The 27,182-nt window shown below is 34.4% G+C and overlaps 1 protein-coding gene across 5 annotated transcripts in view; it reads left to right on the top strand.

Moving 5' to 3' along the window:
* Positions 1-27,182, top strand: part of PCDH7 (protocadherin 7) — a 413,124-nt gene that overhangs the window by 252,721 nt on the left and 133,221 nt on the right. The window contains exon 3 of one of the 5 annotated variants that reach the window (XM_041751750.1): positions 5,536-5,562. The exons of the other annotated variants lie outside the window; for them this stretch is intronic. Coding sequence (XP_041607684.1) covers positions 5,536-5,562 — 27 coding nt within the window. The remainder of the gene's footprint in view (positions 1-5,535; positions 5,563-27,182) is intronic. 5 annotated transcript variants of the gene reach the window in all.

The raw sequence follows: 27,182 nt of genomic DNA, 5'->3' as shown, positions 1-27,182 counted from the left end.
CTGTTAGGAGGGTGTTTGGTACTTTCTCATCCAGCTGAGGCAGAACCCTGGTCCCATTCAGGCCTGACCCTGAGGTTTGATTTGATCTTCCTGTGGAAGCTCTCATTACTACTCAGACTTCTAATTCCAGAATTGCTTTTCAAATGTTCTCCTCTTCAAATTAATTAGCAAAATGGCTCCTAATCCTTTGCCTAATGTGTAAGACATGCTCTACGTAATGTGTAAGATGCCATGGAGGGTGTCGGCATTTCTGGGTTGTGTTTTTTTTTCCAGCAACTTTACTGACCTCACTCACATTTAACAGTAACTTCCCCTCACCTGCTCTTCCCCTACTGTCACCTCTTCTCCAGTCTTTCACAACTCCAGGATTGGACAAACACTTGAGTCTAATCCTGATAAGCACCTAGAACATTCCTGCCTCTACACTTAATCCAGACATCTTTTGCCTCTTGCTAGGATCAGGAAGGTAGCTGCAGGTGCCCCTTTTGTAGCTTTACTTTCATTTCTGACTACTTCTACCCAAGAAGTCAAGTTGGACTTACACTGGCCAGATAACTTAGAAAAAAAAGATTACAACAGTTCTTATAGACACACAGATATCTGTATGCATGCATGTATATTTTCATCTCTCTCTTCATCTGTCTAATCTATAATTTAGTTTTATTTTCAATGGAAAAGGGAAAAAAAGTAACAGTTTTATTTTAAACTATGCTTTCTATGAACTAAGATATGTTTGGTATTCACTGGACAAAGATGAAAAATAATCTCCAAATATTTAAGGGTCAGTGATAATTCTAAAGCCAGTACATGGGCTACCATCAAACCTTCAAATCAACTATACTGTTTGTCTCCTAAAGAGGTAATTTAACTTATGGAATGTCAAAAACTGTCCATTGTCACTGATTGTCGTCAAAACTCCTCACTGATTTTACATTTTCCAAAATAAAAGGAAAGCAAACTTACCAGGATGAAACCTTTAGACAAATTGCATAACAGGAAACATTTTCTATTCAGAAAAATATTGTCATTGTACATTTGGATGATCATCGATAGTTTTATTTCTCATCAGTTTCTTTTTTTTTTATTGCAAGCAATGTAGGTGAGATTTCTTAACCACTAAACTGTTAACGTATTTTTACTTCTAAATGTATATATCTGACCTAGTCCAATCAAGTGGCCATAATCAGTATGCATTTCTTGTAGAATGGAAACATAAGTGACATTTTGAAATATTTTAATTGCATGTTCAGAAGTGCTAGTGGATATGCCAAAGTGAGAATAAGATCTTGAAACTAATTAATGTGGCTTCATTTATCAAGAGCACTAGAGCTGTTATAAATACTAATAATAGCATTGTAACAGTATATTTCCGTTTGTCTGTTGATATTCAGTGCTGTCATGGTGCCCCACACCACTGAGTGGAAGAAAGTCTTTGCGTGGATTTAACAAAAAGTATTCCACTTGCTCTGTAATAAATTCATGAGACTGCCTATACAGAGGCTTCTTACGGTAGCAAGTAATGATCTTGCACTAGTATCTATGGTGCTGAGATTGTTGGACTTGAAGAAAATAATTATGTTCATTGTTTACAGAGCTCGAGGATTAAGGGAATCAGTAAAACACACCCTAAGTTCAAATACATTAATTGATAATAGTATATAAAATACACAAAAGAACTGCATGACTCTGAGGGAGGTAAAGTTGAGCTGAGGGGAAGGGATCAATATGCAGAAGTTAGTTTTAATGTAGAGTCTGGTGTTGTAACTACAGACTACACTGAAACAGAAAAATCTCTGAAGTGGTTAAAGGTTGGCCTTCATTTCTCTCCTATAAACATCTAAGAATCTTTGCCATTGGAGTGTTTTCCTACCCCTGCTGTTGTAACAACATGTACTGGATTAGGAACTCTAGATTTGGTCTTGAATCTTCTATTTCTTGGAAATGCATTGTACCATAGTTCCTACCACAGAATAGACCATCACCCATTCTCAGTTGATTTTCCTTCAGCTTACTGATTCTCGTATCAAAATAAGCATAATTCCCTATTCTTGGAATTAGTAAAACTGTGATTGATTCCTGGCTCTGCTGTAGGATGTGTGGCCCTGAGCAAAGCATTAACTATTATGGCTTTCATTTCCTTTGCAAAAGGAAAGTTTGAGCTATCTAATCTTAAATAGTCCATTACCTTGTCATCTTATTTTTATTTCTTCTAGTCTATTTAGTTTTTTAAATAACCAATGAATGTACTACCATTTTTCTATCCTGTGATAAACTACAATGGTTTTCAATGCAAAACTTCATCATCCAAGAATGTACTAATTATTGTAACCTTTTAAACCAAAGCTTAGTCTTATGTGAGAATCATCTTGAAAAACTTCATAATTTCTGCTTGGAATAGTCAAGAGATTTGAGATGGGTATTTTTAATCTTTCTAAAAACAAGGAAAATTTAATTCATATATTGAGTTCTTTAAAAGCTGAAATTTCCCTTCTATTATTAATAATTTCTATTGAGTTGTAGACATCTAAGTTTCAGTTTTGTTTGGCCTGCAGTGGATTTTTCCTTGTCTTCTAAGTGACAGCTACTGATTACATTAATATGCATATCTCTGTCCTGTCTTCCCAAAAGGTCAATTTTGGTCTTTTTTTAAACAATTGTCTTCATATTCCTGAGAATAGAATTATTATTATCTCCCATAAAAATGGCTGGTAGCCATGAGGGTCTTAGGTAAAGCATGCAAACAAATATCACTGTTATATTAAAATCAAATCAAAAGCTGTGAGAAATGTATAGACAATCCTTACTCACTTGCCTCCTGTCAAAAAACAAACAAATAAATAATTTTATATCATTATGAAGAAATGGTTGAGCAATGACAAAGGTGATCCTTGAACAATTTAATTTTTATTATCTAAAATTTAAAATTATTCTAATATAGTCAGAATGCATTTGAGAATATCTTTGTCTTTGGGCTTAAAATTCCACAATACGTCGTGATATTTCACACCTACATGGAAATTAGTCTCATAGGTTGTAGATTAGAGAGATTGACTCCTTCAGTCCATTCCTTTCTGATTTTGTCATGGAGAAAACTAATTAATGTTCTGCCAAACCCCCATATCTTCCCCTTTTCCAACTCACTGGGAAAAGCAAGCAAACAAACAAAAAACAACAGCAATAGTAACAAAACTTAATCAAAGGATAATATTATTTCATTAATAAGTGAAAGTAATACTCATTATTTTGCCCTCTTATCCATCTGAATATTATTTAATAACTTACAGAGCACTTGAAAACTGGAAGTTAGAAGAAGGTGATAAACTGTATCTATTTTGTCCCAAGTTTCCACTTGAAAATCCTTTCTTTTTCTTGTTTACTTATTTCTGATATTTCTTTTCTGTAAGAACACCTGGCTAGTACCTCAAATGTTTCCAATTATAGATGTCAAATTAGCTCCATGAACCTCATTTAGTAGCTATAAAATGTTATGGATACTATTTATAGTATCTCTGGGAAATTTTGTCATTAGCATTTCTCAAATTATATGTTACATAGTTTAAAACCACGAGAATGGCTCATAAAATAGCATTTTCTTTCTTTTCCAAATACACAGATAATATTAAAAAATAAAATATATCTGAATACATCTAGTTATTTTATTTTTTAGATATATCTCAAAGTAGTACCATAGGAATATGTTTTAGTTTAAATATTAGAATATGAAACAACAAAGTAAAATATCAGTGCACAGTTATTTACTAATGACCTAGAAAATGCTTCTCATACATATTAGGGTAATTTAGGAGTGTATGCCAGGGAAGAAAGAGCATAATGCCCCCTAGATACATTAAGGAATATTTAATTTCTAGGGAAGGCATTATATTACAAGTGATGGTCATTCACTAAATCACTGTCAAGATGAGACTGAGCTAAAAGAAAGCATGAATGTGAATTATTTTAAAGGACAGATTTGCAGCTTTGAAAACATGTTATTCCTTAGAAAGCACATAGACATGAACTGCACAAAAATATCCATTCATAAAAATTTTGTGTTTCTCCCAATTTGGCCATATGAATTACCACACAAGTAGGGAATATGAAAACCTTAGTCATTGTGACAAGCAGATGGAAATTTCATGAAAATCTCTGTGATAAAAGGAGGAATCCTTTTTTTGGAAATCACATTAATTTGGCATGTTTATCCCCACAAGTATTTCAAAGCCATTATATGTCCCCACATGGTGAAATATTGAGAATAATTAGGCTCCAAATACTATGCGCTAGATAGAAAATAGATAGATAGATATAGAATTATCACCTACATACTCTGAGTTATCACCTACATACTCTCGGTTATAAATAGCTGTAAACACTATAGTCTGAATTAAATTTAAACAATTCTCAGAATATGAGAAACCCAACATTTTCCATATGCACTGTCATATTCCATTCTTTTTCTGATATTCATTTTTCATTAGCATTTAGTACATAGGCCTTGAGATTTTTTTTAAAATATAAATATATTTAATTTTGATATTTGTGAACTATTTATCATTTAATTTACCATCAAGGCCTACTTAATTTCGTTTAAGACCCTAAATTAACTTAAATCCCACCTCTTTTACTTTTTGATATGCAAATATTTTTACTTTGATGTTGTAGCAATACAAATTGAAGTTTGCAACATGAATCTCTAATTCTAATTTGATTACTTCTGTATTAGTGTTGAGTGCTACAAAAATAGCAAGATATTGTTTAAAAAATGAAACTGGGAATGGAAGAACTCTTTCTCTGCAGGCCCTCTGCAATGATGGTAGTATTAATGCATGTACATTAATGCTTGATGATTCTCATAGAGCAATGAATGCAATTTTGAAGGCAAGTAATTTAGGATTTTTAGAAAACTTGACAACTTGATTTTTTCTTTAAATTTGATTTCATCAAAAAGTCCTCATTTACTTTTTAATAACTCAGAGAGTTTGCATCTATTTAAAATATTTATTGCAGATGATTTAGATCATGATTTATTTTTAGCAGTAAAGATGTTTATCTAAAATAGTGGAGACAATGTGCCTGAAATGTGCATTCAATACTTTTTGGATGGAAATGAATCAGGCTTTCTTTAAAAAGAATTATTTTAGAAAAAACGAACTAGGATTGATTGATTGATTGATTGATCTATTTATCTATTTAATAAAGTTGAGGAGATTTCTAATGACTTGTAACAAAAAGGGTAATATAAATATCTGGTTGCAATGCAAGCTAAATATATACTAGGATACCTAAAAACTGTTGAAAAACAATTTTCTCCCTCTTTTAAAAATAGTACTTGAAAATGGTATCTCACTAAGGTGGAAAAAAAATAGATAATATATTTTTCTGTAAGATATGCCAATGCTAGAGCTGCAGTAATATCTGCCACCTGTAGTGTGCCTGCAGCGTGCATGTTGCTTGTCTGTATATCGATGTCTGTGTAGTGTCTGTCTGTAATTTGCATTATGCCTGAAAGTCTCTATGCTCATTAACCTTTTCCAGGTGCCGCACCATTCCAAGGAACTGCAGGTACTAAAAGAATGGGCAGTACTTATACAGGCAATGCACAGCACATATGTCAGTTCCAACCTCTCCTCATGCCTACCCTCTGGCAATGTTTTGGAGGCCACTCAATCACTGAGTTAGACATTTGTGACCAAGGAAATAGAGGACTACTTAATAATTGAATGAGGCAAATGTTGTATATTTCCAATACACTACCAATCAACTTGCCAATATAAAAACAAAAAAGATTGAATATAAAAAGAGAGATTGAGAGATAACGGAACAATCATTACCTTATGTAATCATCACAAATTTTTCTTCAAGATATGACTAGAGAAATATTTTAGAATGCATACACATGCTATGTGATTTTTTTTGTTTCTCAATAGTGTATGTAGTATATGAACATACAATGCAGGTATTATATTAATGTTGATGGATAGAGGTTAATAGGCTAACAGATCATAAACAAAGTTAATTATATAAAGGATTAAATATTGAATGTTGTTTGGCTCTTTCTGTTTATCATCATAATAGAATTTTCATGAAATGTAGTCAATTAAAAAATATCAAGCATTAGGCATTATTCCGCACTTGTGGAAATTCACAACTTGTGTATGAGGGAGGAAAAATTATACAATGATAACCTCAAAGTAGTAGGGAAATGTTTATACACACACACACACACACACACAAACATACTGTAGAAATGTTTTTAACATAAAAACCTTAATAGCAGATAATTTCTTCCAGCGTGCTGTGGTTTTGCCATAAATATTCTTAACTTCCATGTGAAGAAAGAAAGAAAGAGAAAGAAAGAAAGAAAGAAAGAAAGAAAGAAAGAAAGAAAGAAAGAAAGAAAGAATTCTCACACATTCTAACCCATACCTCCAAATAACCAATTTTCTTTTTCTTTTGAAATAGACACAAAATCTTTTTTTGAAATTTATTTTTCAATTTTTTAAATATACTATACAATGTTTTTAAAGAATTTAAGTCAAACATCTTGCATAAAAGCCTTATTAAGTAGATATTAAATAGACTTAAGCAAACCACTTGCAAACTCCAAAGCCCTTATTAGAGTTGATGAATGTTATTGTGATTATCAAAATCATTAATGCTATTTAAAATAATGATGCCACTGATACCAGTCTTTATCACTGAAACCACTTTCAACTCCTAAAAATGGGACAAAGCATAACATGAGCCTACTCCTGCTTAATGGGTTCACAATCTAAATTACCATCTTGCTCAACCTCCCATTTTAAAAATGCAAACTCCTTTATAACTCATTTATAGAAATTGTTAAGTATGATAATCCCGTCCTCTTGTTTTCATAATGGGTATAAAATAATTATCTAAAATTCTTTACATGTATAATAAAAATTGGGATTGAGTAGAATAAGGAAAGAAGCCATCCTATTTACCTCACTTTACAAAAAGATTTTATAGATGTAAATTCTCATTGCTTTGTTCATCTCTGCATCTTGTTCTTACCTCACAGTATTTCTTTCAGTTCAGATGTCATGCTTTTCAAAAAGCTGTCTGTTTTGAAACTCTTCCTCTTCCCATGTAATCTGGAAGCACTCAAGTCACCAATGAAATATGTGCTCTCAATGATGTCTCCTGAAATATGCCATTGGCTGATGTTAAAAGAGCCCCAGTGCTCACCCTTAAGTCTTAATGTCAGTTCCTATTTGGCCAGCCTTTATCTTCATTTGAACAGACAACTTGTCGACTGGATCCTGTTAAAGATAATGTGAAAATGACAAACAGTTTATCTTCTTCCAAAGGGCGTAGCTGTGAGAGGGGGTAGGAGGACAGAGACTGTGCATGGGGGAGAGACATAGGGTAGAGCATCCTTGATAAAAGCATTACTTTCTTAGTTCTTTGTTCCAATTGGATCAGCACTTGTATGACTGAAGAACTAATATTTAAAAGTTTTATTCTGGGGATCCCTGGATGGCTCAGCAGTTTAGTACCTGCCTTTGGCCCAGGGCGTGGTCCTGGAGTCCCAGGATCAAGTCCCACATCGGGCTCCTGCATGGAGCCTGCCTGTGTCTCTGCCTCTCTCTCTCTGTGTCTCATGAATAAATAAATAAAATATTAAAAAAATAAAAATAAATAGAAGTTTTATTCTATCTTACTTTAAATTTAAATAGCCACATTTGGCCGGCGGATGCCATATTCGTATGGATTTAGATACATTCTTATCTTACTTTATTTTTTTCCTTTTTTTTTTAAATTTTTTTTTTTTTTTTTTTTTTTTTTTTTTTTTTATGATAGTCACAGAGAGAGAGAGAGAGGCAGAGACACAGGCAGAGGGAGAAGCAGGCTCCATGCACCGGGAGCCCGATGTGGGATTCGATCCCGGGTCTCCAGGATCGCGCCCTGGGCCAAAGGCAGGTGCCAAACCGCTGCGCCACCCAGGGATCCCTCTTATCTTACTTTAAAAGGGAAATATTAAATGTTTCAAATTTAGTGAATTTGAAATCAACCCCAAAGAATAAAACTGGTCATAATTCTTTTGGAGATTCAGTGCTCCTTCTGTTGATTCCAGATGACTTATATTGGTTTCTGCATGTTTAATCTCCTCCTTCAGCGAACATAATTAAAATACATCTTTCAAATTAGGATTATATACATGTAGAAGTGTGTAATTATATGTATCTACAACTTTTCTCTCTTAGTGGAATTTTGATAAAAAATTTATAAAGGATTTTTTTGATATTAGCCATGAAACTGTCCTTAACATTTCTCTGGTATGAGGATTAAGACCATGGCTTTGGAGTCAGACATGGGACCAAGTTCTAGTTCTCTGACCAGTTGAGTGACTTTGGGTGAATATGCTTTTTAATTCCTCCATTTCTTTATCACTAGAGATAATAATGCTTTATACGTTGTAGAATTGTGGTGGAGATTAAATGAGCTAGTAATAGCATGGAGTGTTGTGTTTATTTAGTAAATGTCAGCATGTCAGCTGGTCTCATTCTGAATGCTATATAAAGGGTCATGAGTACAACATGTCCTCAAAAGGAAAATTTTTTTAGGTGGCTAAAAATTCCTAACCCAGCTAAAATCAGTGCCAGTAGGTTTTAGCATTTCCTTCTCCACAGCCTACACAAAGATACAGGGTGATCTTAAAGGCTGCTTCAGTATAACAATCTTGTACGGTTTGGGGAAAATGATACTATTTTCAAGTATTTAAAGAATTGTCCCGAAGAAGGAGAAATGAATTTAATACAATGATGCTTCCTCTTGAGCTTCTAGTTTTTACTTTTAGTAGTAAAATTGTTGAGCAATGTACCCCGTTGGCTTTCAGATGGGACCAATTTCTTTATTATAGCCAAACTTAGGGAACAGTCCTTGTGATATGAGAGGGCTTCAAACTGTGATCTTACAAGTCACATCAGCTGAAAGGAAAGGATGTGACCATTTCCACTGGAACAGAAAAAAGAAAAAATGACTAACCCTAAAACACATATAATATGTACTTCATTCCCACTCCTCTAACTACTGTCATTAATGTCAATGCCCAGTGAGGGCAATTGTCTCACTCCTTTTTGAACAAACAATCCCCGGGTGTCCAACAGCGATTCAGAGCTTTCTAAGATGTTCACTTCTGCTCACTTCCTCTGTGTGTAAAGATGGGGGAGCTGAGATACAGGCCAGCATATGCTTCTTCTGACCCGAGTTTCCACATTTCCCATGGATAGAAACTACTTGACATTTTTTTAAGTAAATCTAAGAAATAAGGTGTTCATATACTTCGAAATCAGGTTGTGATGTTTTGCATTTCCAAAGTGAGTTGTGGTGCTCAGTGTCCAATGAATCCATAATCTAGACTGAATTAAAATATATAGAGAAATATATAGAGAAGCATCAAAATAGCGAAATACTATGGAGACTGATAATGATGATGAATGACCTCATTCATAAAGTGTAATACTTTCTTAATTATAGGGTAAACCTGTTCCTAACACATGTATTAGACGATTGTCAAAAAACAGCATGTCCGTATTTGGGGATCAGATACATGCTTAGATATTATTACAGCTTTATAAGAAAAGCAAATTAAAGCCAGGTCCAAGAAAACTAAACCAAACCAAACCAAAAACCCATGTAGGAGTTTATTTTAATATATGTTTACAGAAAAGAAAATATTTTAAGAGTTTTGAAGAGCACCTTCGATTTAAGGGTTTTGTCAAATAGTGATGATGCTTAGAAAAAAAAGTCTAAGGTTGGAAGATTTAGTTCATTGCAAATTAAATAAAAGATTAGGATAAACTTGAAGTAAAAAACCAGCTGTACTGCCCACCAAATGTTTAGAAGAGGGTGTGTCTGTGTGGGTGTATGTTCACAGCTTATAACATCCCCCCAAATTTTTAAATACGGAAACTAGAAAAGGTGAAAAAAAATGCTAGGCTGCTAGTTATTTGGATAGAATGTATACATAGGCAGTGAAAAAGATTGCATTGCCTGGCTGATATTTTCAAATACTAGTAGAATTATTTATTTATTTATTTATTTATTTATTTATTTATTTGTAGAATTATTTAAAATGCTGGTAGAGGGACGCCTGAGTGGCTCAGGGGTTGAGCGACTACCTTCAGTTCAGGGCCTGATCCTGGGGTCCGGGAGTCCCACATCCGGTTCCCTCGGGGGAGCCTGCTTCTCCCTCTGCCTGTATCTGCACCTCTCTCTCTCTGTGTGTGTCTCTCATGAATAAATAAATAAAATCTTAAAAAATAAAATAATAAAATAAAATAAAATAAAATAAAAAAATAAAATAAAATGCTGGTAGAAGTATCAGCACTATTTAGAAAAACAAGCAAAATGGGGAAAATCCTCATACCTGCTTCCATTGAAATAAAATTCCTCAGAAGGATTATCAATTCTCATAATCTATAATTACTATTTTTTTTTGTAAAATGTCTAAAGTCTCACTAAGAATAAACTATGCATTTTGTCTTTATGTAAATTATCCCACATTATAAGATTCGGAATCTGTGGAATTAGCAGCCATGGGAGAGGATGAAGTATCTTTGTTTTCACCTGGAGTACTCTGGGTATTTTGCCTTCGTCTCTCTGAATAGACACCATGACCCATGACAGCTCTGTGGCAGCAAGGCTGTGATATGAGTAAACGGCCATTCAGAAGTAGATATAAAGAAGCAAGTTCATCTTATTTTAGTTTATTTTGTGCCACAAAAATGTGATTTCTAGCTTTTAAGAGTGAAACTAGAGTAGGTAAACAGAAATTCAAATTGGAAAAGATAAGTGATAAAAAAACAAATTTGAATGAAACTCAAAGATCTGCTTTCCAGCATGCTCACCTAAATGCATACCATAAATTCCTACTTAGTTATTTGAAAATAATTCATAGCTTGAGATGGTCCTGTTAGCATTTTGTCAATGTTTGGACAAAAGTCAAAGTGCATGCACTTTGAAACATATAAAAAGTCACTATCTTTTATTAATAACAGATACATTATTAAAATTGTAGTTTTAATTATATTGATATATTCAAAACCATCACCAAAATTGGCTTCAGAAAGCTAAAACATCTCTCTATATAGATCTGTGCTGTCCAATACAGCAGCTATTAGCCAATTTTGACAACTGAGCAATTGATAATGTGGCCAGTTCAAATTCAGATGTGATATGAATATAACACACATTTCAGATTCAAAACACCTAGTAGAAATAAAAAGAATGTAAAATATCTCATTAATAATCCAATCATGATTACATATTGATATAATAATATTTTGGATATATTGGGTTGAATAAAACACATTAGTATTAATCTTACTTATTTCCCCTTATTTTTTTTTTAATTTGCTACAAGAAAATTTTAAATTATGTTTGTGGCTTTTATGGGTGATCTGTGTTGGTCAACATCAATTCAGTGTTTATCCTTAATCACAAAAGAATGAGTAAACAATGAGGCAAGTGTACATATGCGTATGTCCAATTTAGTATTGCTGCTTTAACAGATTTTACTACAAACTTAATGTCTTAAAACAAAAGAAATGTATTATCTTACAGTCCTGGAGTTCAGAAGCCCAAAATGGATCTCACTGGGCTAAAATCAAAGTATCAGCAAAGTTGTATGCCTTTTGGAAACCCTAAGGTAGAAGCCTTTTTCTTGCCTTTTCCAGCTGCTAGAGGCCACTCCCCACATTCTTCCGCCAAGGGCCCCTTCCTCCATCTTCAAAGCAATGTTGCCAAATACTTCTAAGGCTGTCATCCTTTAATTCTTCCTCTGCATTTTTCTTCCACTTTAAAAGACACTATTATTATTACATTGGGTTCATCTGGATAATCCAGGATAATCTCCCCATCTTAAAGTCAAGTGATCTGCTATTTTAATCCTCCTCTTGCCATTAACCTGAAGTACTCACAGATTCCTAGACTTAGACCTGGTTAGTCTGCCTACCACAATGTGTATGTATACATATATTTGTATTTAAAGAAATATATAAATATGCAAAAATCTATCTACCTTCCTGTTTATCTTTGTCTTCTCCATTTCACATACACATGCCTGTGTGTACACACGCACAAATCAATGTATTTCCTTAGATCCCCCCCTTTGTTTTCCTCTTAGTACTACATTTTCCTATCACTTAAGTCTCCTAAAAACTTCATACAGTTGTCACCTCACCCAAACAGTCTTAGCCAAAGGCCAGTGTACAATGACATAGGAAAACTGAGTTGTTCATTTTAATTTGCTGGTTATAATTAGGGAACATCTCCTCAGAATTTGGAATCATTTGCTATGTTCCTAACTAACACAGCAGCCATACGAGAAGAAAGGCATTCAGTTCCTGTCCTTTTTTTTTTTTTTTCCAGCATGGATAGAAAGACGATAACTTTCATGAAAAAGAAAAGGCTCTGAAACAAAACCAAATAAAGGAAAGAGGAAAGGCGATTCTCTGCCTCTCCAAGAGACTTCGTTAGCTTAACACACCTGCTCAGACCTTTTGAGATGATCTTGGGCCATGCCACTGTTAGTTGAAGAGCAGCTCCAGAAACTAAAAACATAGCAGAGGTTTGGTAACACCTTTTCACTTTGTCAGAAACCAGAAAGATTCTGTCTTAGTTGTAAATATAATTGATTAGACATTGTTCTCACCATTGCTTTTGTAATATCGGGAAGTAACACATCTCGATTTTAAGATAAGAGATGAGCGTAGTGGTTAGGAGTTAGAATTTGGCTGTTTGTGTATTTACATGAAACAACTCAAAGACTTTTCCAAAGGTAATGATTTGGAGTTTTAAATCAAACCCATCTTTTAAGATACACTGTGAATTGAAATACGTAAATTTTTTTCCTCTTTTCGATGATGAAAATGGTGTTTTTTTTTTTTTTTTTTTTGATGAAAATGGTTTAACTGGACTTAGAAAACCTTGATTTACACTATGTATTGGACAAAGGTAAAATGGCTGCTAATTGCCACAGACATATAACAATAAAACTAGTGAACTTTAAACATGATATAAACACATGCTGGGCATTTTCTTTCTTCCCTTTTTTTTTTTTTCTTCAAACCAGAGCAATTGAAAGAGCAGTTTTTCAGAAACCTTATTTTTGAAAGCTTTATATTATTTCCATGCAGGTAACTTTTATTGGAAAATGTACCAGCTAAAGATAGATATAATAAAATTAAATGATCGAGGAAGACAAAATAAATTTATTTTACAGTTTTCTGTAACTTATACCATTCTTTTTATAATTTTATAAACATTATTAAAATTATAAAAGTAATATTAGTAATAAGTTGTGATATGGAAGGAAATTATTTTTGCTATAAATTTAGTCCATAATAATTTCAAGCCCTGGTTGGATGAAGCTTTCATTAGGTTAAAAATGCATTTAGTATAGGAGATGTGTTTTGATAGACTGAGAGTTCAGACTTTGCCTATATGGTGTAAAGTATAAATGTGGATGGCAGTAAATTTGACACATTCATATATCAGGTAAAAATCTTAAAACTGAGGGTGTAGACAGGCCAAATCTTGAAGCACTGATCAAGACAAAATCTGTATATATTAAAAGACAGTGACTTAAATTACACAAAAATAACTGTCTATTGATTTAGATATTTGCGCCTCAGAGACACATGCCTACACAAGTTGTTTTTCTAAAATCATGCAGATAATGTTGAACTCTTTCCTCAGTACAGTTCTGCATTAACATAGAGTGTTGGAGGTGATAATGTATGCTGAATGATATATTTGTAATCAAGACATTTTTAAAGAACACTTAATAAAGGAAAGTCAGCAGGCCAAACAAATGATCTGTTTTTTCTCCTAACTTTTATTGGGGAATGGGAGACAGAAGTAATCATAAAGTACCCAAAGAAATTTAATTTTTTTTTTTTTAGTGGAAGATGAGGTACATAAAAAAAAAATCCTTAAAGGGACCAAAGTGATCATTAAACACAGTATGATTCAATTGAACTAGTACTAAGCACAGTAGGAAATCAGTGTAGGGCATTATGAACTTTGCCAAGGGAGTCTGGATATAGTCCTCAGAGAATATGAAAGGTAAGTAGGAATGAGATTAAGGTGAGCATTTTACGCAAGGGCAACATCCTAGAAAAACAGAAGAGCATGGTAGATGAAAACTATGAAATGAACGTGATCGTCTTGCTTTCTGGGCAGTGATGTACCATTGGAGAGATTCAAGAGATGTAAATTAGTTGGCTAGACTTATCAGATTAGTGGTTTTATGTAGTAAAGTTGTACAAGATGGATAGGAGACGGGGATGGGAAAGGTGATGATTGTTTTTTGTGGTTGTCTGGCCAAGATATGATGAGAGTATGATGTGATACTGTGGACAGGAGTGAAAGGATGCCCTAGAACATTGCATGTTCTCAACATGTGGCTCTCAGACCAGAATAGCCATTACCTGGCAACTTGCCAAAAACGCCAAATGCCTGGGGAATCATCCCAGACCTTATTGAATCTAACTTCTGATGTGGGGTCCAGCAACTTATTTTTTAGTCATAAATGGATATGCGAAGAATTGTATATGTTCAATGTATCCATCTTACTAAGTTTGGACATATGAATATACCTGTGATACCATCACCACAAACAAGGTACTAAACATATCTATTACCTCCAGCAACTTATGTTTTAACAAGTTCCCCAGGGAATCCAAAGCACATTAATATTTGAAAAGAGCTGCCTTAAATATATATTTCCAGAGTTGAACCCCCAGAATTGAGGAATTGATTGGATTTGAGGATAAGGAAGATGGAGGAATGAGGAACAGCTAAAATTTTTCTTATAGGCAACTAGATGGAGAGTGGTATCATTAAATGAGAAATGATATACGAAAAGAAAGTCAGATTAGGCCAAAAAAAGTAGTTTTGAAAATATTTAATTTAAAAAAAAAGAAGAAAATATTTAATTTTTAAAGAAGCTGTTATTCTCCCCACAAAATTATGGGTCTCTGGTCAAATGCCAGGAATTGATCTTGATTAGGCCAATTTTTGGTCTTTCACTGGATAGGAAAGCTTGTTATTAATTGTTTATAGTTTTCCTCTCCAAAGAATGGCTGGATAGAGGCTGGAACACCATCAGAATGGTGTAGAGGAAAGAGTCTCGGACCTGGGGTCAGAGGACCTGAACTATGGTTATGACCTAGAACATCTATAACACTAGCTGGATGTGAACGTGAACACTAGCTATGTTACCTTCAGAAAGACACTAAACTTCTCAGAGCTCTAAGTATGTATGTATGTATGTATTTATTTCATTTTTCCTCCCATCAGAACAATAAGGAAATATTGACTGTCTTTCATACTGTGAAAACATAATGTGTGGAAAACCAACTCAGTCACTGGCGTAGCAGACATTTAATAAATGGTAGATTCCTTTCTTCTTCCTTGGCAATTACATACCATGCCCTTGCATCACCCCAAAATTTAGTCAAGAGTCGGTGAATTTCAAAGAAAAGGGTGGAGGAGCGAGATAAATATTTTTTTTTTTTAGGATATTCTCAAACATTCACAGGAACTCAACACCAAATAGTTACTCAGAAACGTATTTGAATAGTGCATCCTTAATATAGCCTCACATAGTTATTTTCCTAAAGAAAATTCTTGAGCAATACATCTGAAAATATTTACTAAGGGATTGCAGAAAAAAATGGCTAAGGTTCTTTTGGAGAGACATGAGACCAAAAGATGTATTACATTTCAAATATAAAATAGCAATGCACTGTAATGTTTTGCTATCAGCTACACCAATTAATGCAGATGATGCTAATTAAAAGTAAATTTAGAGAGTGATTAGGTTCTCTCACCATTGTTAGGGAGAATTGATTCTTCTATAGATCTAATATGTTAAAGTAAGAAGTTAATGATATATTGATGCATTTTAAAGCACCTAATTTAGATTATAATTCTGAGGAAAACATTTGTGTTAATACTGAATATTAAATGACAAACGCTTTCTCTTGGAAAAGGAATGGCACCATTTGTGTAACCCTAGAGCAACGCACATGTTGATGTTTCAAATAAATTATTGTGTATGGCTGTATAATCTCAATTTTAGTCTTATAAAACTTATAATACAAGAATTCGATTGCACATGTGCTCATTTATATGGCAGTATACAGCTGTGTGTGGCATAATAACTTTATTGAACAAAATTATGTGCTGTAGAACTTGCTGCAAAAATTTCATGGTTCCATCTGGACTAACTTTGCAATTGAGAAGGCTGAAGTGGGCAAAGATTTTATGGAATTACAGAAGACAGCAGTAGACTTTTGATGTCAACTTTAACATTTAGAAAATAAACGCTAGTAGGTATTCAGTCTAGAAGAATGTATTTTTCATCCTGAAAAACGGTTCTCAATTTGGAACAAAGGTATTCTCTAAGAGGGTCCTCAAATATAGATAGGTATCTGGTTCATATCTAGGTGAATTTGCCTTCACTCACAATGCCCCTAACATCTTCTATCTTAAACACAACCAGTTGATTTTTATATTTTACCAACATAGGCAGTTAAAATATCTAGGATCCTGGAAAACTATTTTCTGAAGACTTCAACTTGTCTAACCTTATATGGGACTTAATTATGTGATTTGTTTTTTGCTGGGAAAGAGGAAAGGCTAAAATAAGTGTACGGTCGATGAGATGGCAATATACAGCCATTCATTGCTTTCTTCTAGTACTTTCCAGCTTACTTTCATTCCCTTCTGTCCTTCCATTCTCTTTGCCTTCCACTTTCCATCTTCCCAGAAAAACATGTGACACAAAATAAAGGAAAAAGAAACAGCACAAGGTCCATCTACATAAAATCCAGTAAAATTGAATTTGAAACAAGAAAATGGTGTATTTTTAAAAGATGATTCTTCTTCTACCTAGCAAAATGGTAACGAGATGGAGGTGCTAATGTTGTCTTCAGTCTTGACCAATCTTTATATTGTGATGGTGTATTTGAGGTTTTGTGGAGTCTATGTATACACATATATACACTTTCTTGAATATGGTGAAACCAGAAAATATATTAATTAGATGAAGCTAGAACTGTGGACAGTGGTAGTGTGAACAAAAGCACATTGATGATTAAAACATGTGTCTAATAATTTTGTAAACCCAATATAAGCTACTATTTTCTTTTCTTTTAAGATTTCATTTATTTATTCATGAAAGACACAAACACACACACACACACAGAAGAGAGAGAGAGAGAGAGAGAGAGAGAGAGAGAGAGAGGCAGAGACACAGGCAGAGGGTGAAGCAGGCTCCATGCAGGGAGCCCGACATTGGACTCGATCCCAGGTCTCCAGGATCAGGCCCTGGGCTGAAGGCAGAGCTAAACCACTGAGCCACCAGGGCTGCCCTAAGCTGCTATTTTCAAGGTTTATGGTAAAGACAAGTTGGCTAGATATAAAACCACTTATAAAAGAGGCCTGTGGGGGGAAAAAAAATCCTTGGGTTAAAAAAAAAAGTCCCACAGCTTGACTCATATGCTCTCATTAAAAAATGTTAAATTAGACAAAGCCAGATAATATATTTTGATTATAAAAACAAAATAATAATATAAATATTGTGTATTTATAAATACAAGCTCTGATATTTTCTTTAGAATATATTTTAAAACGGGTTTCTTATTTTTTTAAAGATTTTATTTATTTATTCATGAGAGACAGCGAGAGAGGCAGAGGTAGAAGCAGGCTCCACGCAAGGAGCCGGATGAGGGACTCATCCCGGGACCCCGGGATCACACCCTGAGCCAAAGGCAGATGCTCAACCACTGAGCCACCCAGTCGTCCCTAAAACTGATTTAAGTGTTAGTTTAATTTTCTCATGATAAAACATTAAACACACACTTGTATGTACATAATGAGATTAATAAGAGCATTTGTATATGTGTGTGTGTGTGTGTGTGCATATATACCCATAGACACCACACACACACACACCATCACATATAGTCAATGTATAATTACACTCATACTTAAGGAGTGCTTTCACTGAATTGGACCTCAAATTTTGTTAATTTTATGATGTTTTTATGTAGGTACATAACTGATATGCTTGACAATCATCCATATATATACTTTTCAAATATATAGGGATTCATACACTTTTATTTAATCAAACACAGTTGGCACACACATTTACCAGTATGGATTTACATTTTATTTTATTTAAAAAAAATTTTTTTTTTAAGATTTTACTTATTTATTCGTTCATGATAGAGAAAGGCAGAGACTCAGGCAGAGGGAGAAGCAGGCTCCATGCAGGGAGCCCAACGTGGGACTTTATCCCAGGTCTCCAGGATCAGGCCCTGGGCCACAGGCAGGTGCTGAACCGCTGAACCATCCAGGGATTCCCCCTGGATTTACATTTTAAAAGGAAGTTAAAAAGCACTCCTACTAACACATTCATTAATGATGTAGGCTAGATGCTAGGGTTCAAAGCCAACAGCCAAGAAAGAATTCCTTTTTTTTTTTTTTTTTAAGAGTTTGCTTTTGGTTGTTTTTTTGTTTGTTTTGTTTTGTATATTTTTTATTGGAGTTCAGTTTGCCAACATATAGCATAACCCCCGTCCTTGAGACATCTTGGGTGCAAAAAGGTGGTGTTATTAAAGCTCGGGACAGAGCCCAAGAGCAGAAAGAGCTGCCCTGGGGTCAGGAGGAGTGGCCAGTTATATACTTGCAAGTTGGAAGGGGGTTAGGGCCAGAACAAACCTCCAAGGTATTTTGGAAACAAGGTTTCTAGGACCCTGAGGGGGCTAACTATTGTTAGGAAAGTTCATTTATTTTTATTTAGTAAACTCTCAGTCCTGAGGCCCTTCAGATGTTTATCAGTGGGCCTTCTGCTTTGAGGATGATTCCTAACAAGTATTTGGAGGTGGAAGCTGGTAGAGATAAAGGGAGCTTCCAAAGGAATTTCTATATATTTAATTTCTATATATTTAAAGTAGATCTCAGGATCCTGGAGGGGTCTGGCTAAGACTGCCTTTAGCTCTTAGCAAAGTGTCAACATCCAGGCAGTTGAGTCCCTAGACGAATGTCACTCTGCCTGTTTCAAGGACTTGTCAATGAAGGTAGTAAGGAAATTCAATTTTTCTTTTGCCTTTGTCTCCCACATCAATTAAATTACGAAGTGAAGAAAGAGGGAGTCTTCTGATTATAGAGAAGCTATTTGGAACAACTTCTTCTTGTTGTTATTTTTATTCTTGAGAATAGTTACATAAGTGAAGGGAAAAATCTAGTAATATGTTCATATTTGATGTTGGGAACAGAAGTATTTACCCCTGCTTCTCTGGTCAACAGAGTAATTATTTTCTTAACAAGTATAATATTGAAATCCAATTAACCAACTGTACACAACAATAAAACAACAAAAGCATTGTTTGGATTGTACTACTTAAACTAATTATAAACTTCTAAAAAAAAAAATCAAGTACACTGAGCCAGTATGATAGAATATAACTTCTTCAAATATGTAGAGCAAGCTGCTTTGCTGCTGTCAACAACCTTAGCAAACCACTCCTCCCCCACCCCTGCAAATTCTGTTCATTTGGCTTTTCATCTAATAGAGAATAATCAACATACTGATAAATGCACATATTTTTAAAATGCTAACTGAAAAATAAATGAGATAGTCTTTACTTGATCTATACAGGCAAAAAGAATACACATGATTTGGGTCAAAATTTAATTCTGGGGTTATTTAACCTCTCAAGACAATAAGATGATAAGCTTTCGGGCAGTGTACATTTCACCTGTGGGACCTATTCACACAGTTCCAAATCAGTCACATTGTACCTACTAGAAACAATGTGCACCATTGAATATCATTGAAAAGCCCAGAGATTTCACTGCACCTTTGAAAGTACTCCAATATTTAACTTAGACCTGTTTTTTAAAGTAAATTGGTATAAATAAGCTTGCTAGAGTTATAAGCTTTATTTAGATGGGTCTTGAGGATAGAGGCCAAGATTTGCAATTATGGTAAAAAAAAAAAATTCTGATGCATGACTGGAATAGAAATAGAGATATAATCCAAGAAAACTGGAAAATATACTAAGCCAATAACAAAATTTCATTAAAGTAGAATATTTCTTTAAATGAAACAATGTTCTACTAATTAATGCAAATTTTACTGCAATTTTGGCATGAAATAATTATTCTTTGAGGTATTCTCAGCTCAACTTAATAGAAAAATCAAGGGGGTGAATGATGCTCGTGTCTGTTATATTGATTCTGTCTTTAGTTGTAGCCCCAAATATTTTGACATGTGCATTCCTGTAATATGTGAAGCTCTGCTCCATTTATAATCATAATTCTCCTGCTGAGACCACAGCTCGAGCTGCTGCCAGCCTGTTGTCTCTCTCCTTGAGGTCACAAGAAAAGTAATTTATATATTTTAATTAGTTTAAACTTAAGCTCTGAGTAGAAGACTTTATCTTAGACTATAACACCTTCATAATAAATGTACCCCTTTTAAAGTAATAACTATTTTCACATTATTCATTTGCATGTAGCATTTTTAAAAAGTCATAGTTCTAAAGAAGAAATAAGTCATACTTGTTTAAAATGTCTTTAACAATACCTCCCGAGTATTTATGTGTATTAAGCCTCTTGATCACCTCCTAACCTCCCTGCCAGAAGCAGACTTTCATTTAAATGTGTTACTTTTAGGTTCTTTTTCTTTGCAGCCTTTCCAGCTGAAAGATTTTACTTTTAAGGACAATGAATAGGTACAAAGTGAATCTTAAATAGTATTATCTGCCTCACTAAGAAACTTTTCTGTCTAGGGCGATAATGACACCTGAAAGAAGCTTCCACACTATAAATAAACATTTCACCACAAAAAATGTTAAATGTTTTTATTTAGAAATTTCAACTTCTAACCATTTCTTTTTTCTTTTCTTTTTTTTTTTTTTACTGTCCATAAACTATATTAAACCAGTTCCTTCACTTTAAGGTAACATTCATCGAAATAGTTTATTTCTTTCTTCTTGTCTTCCCTCCCTCTTCTCTCTCTTTCTTTCTTCCTTTTTTTCTTTCTTTCAGATCCAGCACTAGAATTTTGGGTTGTATAGGCAAATACTATTCTCCTCAAACTCATTTGAGACCCAGAAGCGTGGATATAAAAACCTTGCGAAGGTTTTGAATGAAGAATTTCTTTTTAGCCTTAAAGCTTTACTTCAGAACTACCAAGACCACATTTCCTATTATCTAATGGCTGGGGAAAATCTTTCCCATCTATAAAAAAAGGCACATTGTACACATTTAATTTTACTCTGTATATAATTGGTGGTTATAGTCTATGTGCTACATTATACTAAGTTGTACAGTATGTAAGTAAATAATAAATGGCAGAACTCTGGCCTAAAATAGAAATGCTGCAAGAAATCATACTTGCCCATGGTAGCTAATTCCCAATGCAAGGCAGAGTATCCTTTATTTACTAGAGTATGGAGTATAGATGGTATAAAACAAGGAGTGAGACTAATAAGAATAATAAAAGCCATAGCAATATCCAATGTTTGATGAGCATTTACTATATGTCAGGCTCTGTTGGATGTACCTCCTATTAACTCAATATTCTTAGCAATTTTATGAGTTAGGAATTGTATCTTTTGTATTTTAAAGAAGAAACAAGCTCCAAGTGATTAATTACTTTGTCAAGGTCACTCAGCTAAATGGTTGAAATAATAAAAACCAGATAGTCTAGCTTCAGAGCACACAGGATGACCTAGTGTAAGGAGGGGTCAAAGTGAAACAACAAAAAGCAAGACTAAACAAAACCCTCTTAAACCTTTATTGCTAACTTCACCATGTGGAAGTATTTCTGTGAAAACTGGGCAACTCAAATTTCTGAGTGTGACTTCCACCTCAAAGAAGAGTTTAGTTAATCATATTTGGCCTACTGTTTGCAGGGTTTCTTGGCTTTCTGATGGTCTTTTAAGAGTACTGGATAAAATTGCTCTGCAGATTTTAGTTGTTTTATCTGTTGTTGAAGTTGTTGTTGTTGTTTTTTTTTTTGTTTTTTTTTTTTTCTAATGAGGAACTAAGTGTTGCTTGGACTATTTATAATGAGAAGTTTTGGGAAGCTGGAAGCCACACTCTTTTGCATTTCTTTGCTATGAACCTCTCCCTTGTCACAGGGTTTAACAGGGGAAGTAAGGTGGAAGGAAGGAAATGCACAGGAATGGAGGTGCCACAGGCTCCCACTTTTGCAGGGGAGCGGTAGCTGTCTTTCTGCAAATGCGTAAGGGACCTGCCTCCACTACTGCATCACTGCCCTTTCTTCAAGGAGGGATAAGCTTTGGAAGGGAAAAAAACAGGTTCCAAATAAGTTTTACATGGAAAAAAAAAAAAAGTTAAGCTAGGGAAGCAATGATTTTTAAGGATTTCCACACTAGGAACATACTCTGTAAGGTTATCAGCATGACATGATTTCAAGGACATAAGATTTTCCCCACTATGTTAACATTGTTTTGTCGAGAATCAGATGCAGAACTTTAACCATTTTACTAGTAGAAGCAAAAACGGGCCCAATGTATGTATTTGTGTAAAACAAAACAGCAAACGGTGTCACGGCACTGTTCAATGTGGTAAACACGAGCCCACATACTGCTATTATTTATGAATTAATTAAATGCAATTAAAAATTCATTTCCTCAGTCACACTAGCCACAAATTTTGTAGCATTCATCACTGCAGAACCTTCTTACTGGATGGCCTTTGTATAGAGTTAAGGTTAACAGATCGAGCTGGAATCTAATTTCCTGGGCTTCAGTGAAACTTCATCACTTACTAGCATTGCGACCTTGGTCAAGTTCACTGGGAGCCTCATCCTTCATCTGCAAAACAGTGAAACCTATCTCAAGTAGTTGTCATGAGGATTAAATGAGATAGCGTGTGTAATACTTAGGTATCAGTGTGCAGCACAAAGCATTTAATACATGTTGCCTATTATTTTTAGGGATTATCATGTATTTTGGAGTCATGATGTATCATTAATTGGTTGAGAAGGATCAGTTGTGCATTTTAGGATTGAAATCAATAAGATAGGGGCACTTGGATGGATCAGGTGGTTTAAGTGACCAACTCTTGATTTTGGCTCAGGTCGTGATTTCAAGGTCATGAGATAGAGCCCTGTGTAGGCTCTACTCTCCCTCTCACTGTGCCCCTCCCTCCCCCTCTCTCTTCCTCTCTAGAAAATGTAATACATAAAATAATAAAATAAAATTGATAAGATAATAGGCCCTATAAAGTTTAGTGGTAACACATTTTGCTTTCATATATTCATGTATTTTGTGCCCATTTTCTAAAGATATTTGATGCTAAAAAAATCTCTCAAGGACAAATACAAAAGAACTGAGTAACCTAATTTTATAAAGAAAAAAGAATTGATGATGAAGGTGGGTTCATATGGAAGACCACAGTTGAAGGAAGCTATGGCAACTGGACAACAAACCTTTACTGAGGCTGCTGGTAGCTCTGGGCAAAAGATGTCTCTGTTTAGGCACAGTCTCAGTTTAACTTCTTTTATTTTAATTGTGATTAAGATCCAAATAGAGGTGAGGAAAGCTTCAAAGTTACATTCACTTTCACGATGTTAATCTGATTTATTTATCAGTAACAAAACCTTAAAGAATTGGTAGAAACATCCAGCGGATCCCTGGGTGGCTCAGCGGTTTAACACCTGCCTTCGGCTCAGGGTGTGATCCTGGAGTCCCGGATCGAGCTCCGCATTGGGCTGGGCTCCCTGCTTGGAGCCTGCTTCTCCCTCTGCCTGTGTCTCTACCTTTCTCTCTCTGTGTCTCTCATGAATAAATAAGTAAAATCTTTATTAAAAAATCCAATAACACAGAACTACTTTAATAATCTATTATTGCTCATGGATTTTTTTTAAGCAAATGTAATAAATAGGTTCTACTCATCACCTAGGGGAAAGCTACCAGAAATTAGCTTGGGGAAATCCGAAATATCAGCTTAGACGTGGGGACTAGTAGAACCCAGTGCTCACAGAGCTGGGTGTAGGGTCCTCTTGGACAAAATCATTCTCCTTGGTTCCAAGATAAGGAACTTGGAAGACTCCTTACTCTATCTGTATCTCAATTTCCTATCTGTAAAATGGAGATAATCGATGTAACATTCTTGTGAGCTTTTGTGGAAAGTTAGTTAACTGATGCTAATAAGGCAGACTGCCTGATAGTGCAGAAGCAATACGTGCCATTATTCAATATTAGCAAGGATTATTGCATGGCTGACTATGATTTTGGAGATTTCTCTTAATTCTGCCCTTCCTTCATTTTCCTCCCGAAAATTTGGTGAAGAAGCAGGCTTTTGTCAATGTCTGCACTGTAAAAATTATCACAGTATAAAAGAATACATGGTACAACTTTAGTGTGCAGCTGTAAAAACTTAAGCCCAGTTTTAATTTTCTTATTTTTCCTAGAAACGTGATGCAGTATTTCTTGTGTTTTCATGCAGTTTCTAGAGGATACGGTTTTATGTGCTTTTGCTGTTGTCTTGTTTCTACTTTTTAATATTTGGGCACACTTTAGGATAATTGTCTGAAGAGTTTTTCAACTTCAGGGAAAAAGGAAGAGAGTGAAAATGTATGCTAATGGAAATTACTCAGAGAAACCTGAGTAAATCTCGTAATTGCATGCCATCTGTGGTAAGGAAATTAAATAGTGCACTTAAAGTGATTCAATAATTAAATATGTATTTATTAAATCATTTGTAATAGCTTTAGTATATGACCTCAGGACTCAAAGGCAACCACATCATGATTACCCTTGAAGCTTCTCTGAAAAGTGAATTACAGAATCAGCTTTCTTTTCTTTTACTGCCTGAACATGCTTTACCTTGAAACCTCGTTGTAAAAGGAACTTTCCTGTTACAACTTTGGCACAGAGCTTCATCACTGTGGTGTGACATGGGGTGGGAGTTATGGGGCTGGGGAGGGGGAATGTCATGAAAAGTTGACAATAAACAGAAACAGTAAGAAAATTACCTGTGGGAGATGGCAGATGATGAGATATTAAGACAGAAGGCAGACACTCTGCACAGCAGCTGGAGAGCAGAAAAAGGTGCATTAGTCAAATGAATTATGAAAAAAAAATGAAATCAAATTCCAGAGAGGTGCTAACATTTTCTTCACACTATTGTTTTTTTTCAGACTTTGAGATGTATTCATTAGTTGGTTCTTTTGTTTTGTTCTGGTCAGTGTGTTACTTATGAAAAGAAAGCAATTTGAATTTTAGCTTTTGGGGAAGAATATGGAACTCAAGTGATTAATTTAGGAAATGACATCATGTTTCATAAAACGTAGCCTGATTTTAACTTGGTTAACTCAAATGATTTACTTTTAAAAATCACATTCTCACAAATCATGTCCAAATGTTTATATTATAAATCCATGAATTAACCCTCAGGGTGCATTTTCTTATGTCGTAAGCTAGATTTCCAGGGCAATATGGTGAAAATAAAAGTAGTACAGTTTTTAAATGAATGCTAGTGTTTCTTTCCCTTCCGGACTTTCTCTTGTTAATTTACAGGATTTCCTCTTAAAGAATAACAACTATAAAATATCCTTTGAAGATCCAATTTAACCTATTTGTCCTATTTCCTACGACTGAATGGACAGTGTTTTATTACTCAGTCCTACATCCATGGTTTCCCATGCTAGTTTGTCCATCCTCTTTATTTTCTACAGCTCTACAGTGAAGTTTTCATTAAGGGAAATCCTTTCCAAAAGTAATTTTAAGGAAAAAGTTTCCCTTAAGCTAATATAGTTTGTATTTCTTCTATTTTCAACTTCAGCACTTAACTTCTTTCCACTCACATTCTCAAATTTGGAGAGTTATATAATTTTAGCTAAGTCTCCTGACCATTACCTACTGTGCCACACTTTACATTCCATCAAATAAGATACTAAATCATTCTATAGCAATGACACAGTTCAATCTTGGTGCTTTAATAATCAAAATAAAGAGGTATTTCGGAAAATCATTGACATATAAGTGAGAGTCATTGAAAAGGAATCCAATTTTCTATAACACCGATTCTGTGCAATTAAATACAAAATAGTGTTAACATTGAAATGTAGGGTAATGTCTAATATCTTATAGATTTAAAATGGCAGATCAACTTAAGCAATGAATTGTCAAACATACCACATTTTAGCAAGACAACATTTCTCTTAGGTATTTATTCTAGTTGCTTCCACTTTTTGATATTGGAAAACCTCACTTCAATTAGTGAAAATAGTGAAGCAGCTGTGTGCAAAGTCAGAGAAATATTTTTATTTTTGTTGAAAGCAAGTAATTGATTCATATGAAGATTAAAGTTTCACACACATGCAAACACACACACTCACACACACACACACACACACACACATTATGTTTCTTTGTTAGTATAAAGAAAACAATTTCTGCACAAGACCTGACTTGAGCCATAGCAGAAATCACTATCAATGTGATAGTAAGTTCAGCAACTTCTAATTGAGCAAAATTCCTATCACTACATTAGATATATCCTGAGAATTGGAGGTTAGTCATTAATTTGAATTAATTACATTGTTATAAGGAAGTCATTTCCTACATCTATGTATATTTACCATCTCCACTCCTGGTCTACATAGCAAATATGTATTAGGATATTTTCAGATAATTTGATTTGGCTGACTTCCCTAATAACTAGCCATAAAATTTTTCTCTGACCTGAAACAAACCCCACCTTTAGTTTTGCCCGAATTGTATTGCTGCAGATGGTAAAGACAGAGCTGAATAGTTGATATTCATTGACTGCTGAGGTAAAGATGAATTTCCCAGTAAAACTCCAGAGAGCAATTCTTAGGAGGTAAAACTTCTTTATTGACATAAGGCCACAGGTGAATATTTTTAGGAGCTTAGATAAAGCTAGCTTTGCCACTTTTGAATTATATGCTAGAAAGGGGGGTGGGGTGGGGGGAGATGAGTTCCCTACTAAACCATAAGACTTTTTTTGCCTGCAAAATTCAAAAATGCCTTGTGGTATAAACCTCAAACTTGGAATATTGTCCTCCTTATTGTATTGAGAAAAATGTATTGAAAGCAAAATTCACATTTATAAAGCTGTGAGGGTTTTGAAATTCA

Source organism: Vulpes lagopus, chromosome 4 (genome assembly GCF_018345385.1).
Source record: "Vulpes lagopus strain Blue_001 chromosome 4, ASM1834538v1, whole genome shotgun sequence".
Lineage (NCBI taxonomy): Eukaryota > Metazoa > Chordata > Mammalia > Carnivora > Canidae > Vulpes > Vulpes lagopus.
The sequence above is the reverse complement of the archived record's forward strand: the minus strand, read 5'-3'. Positions and strand labels throughout refer to the sequence as shown.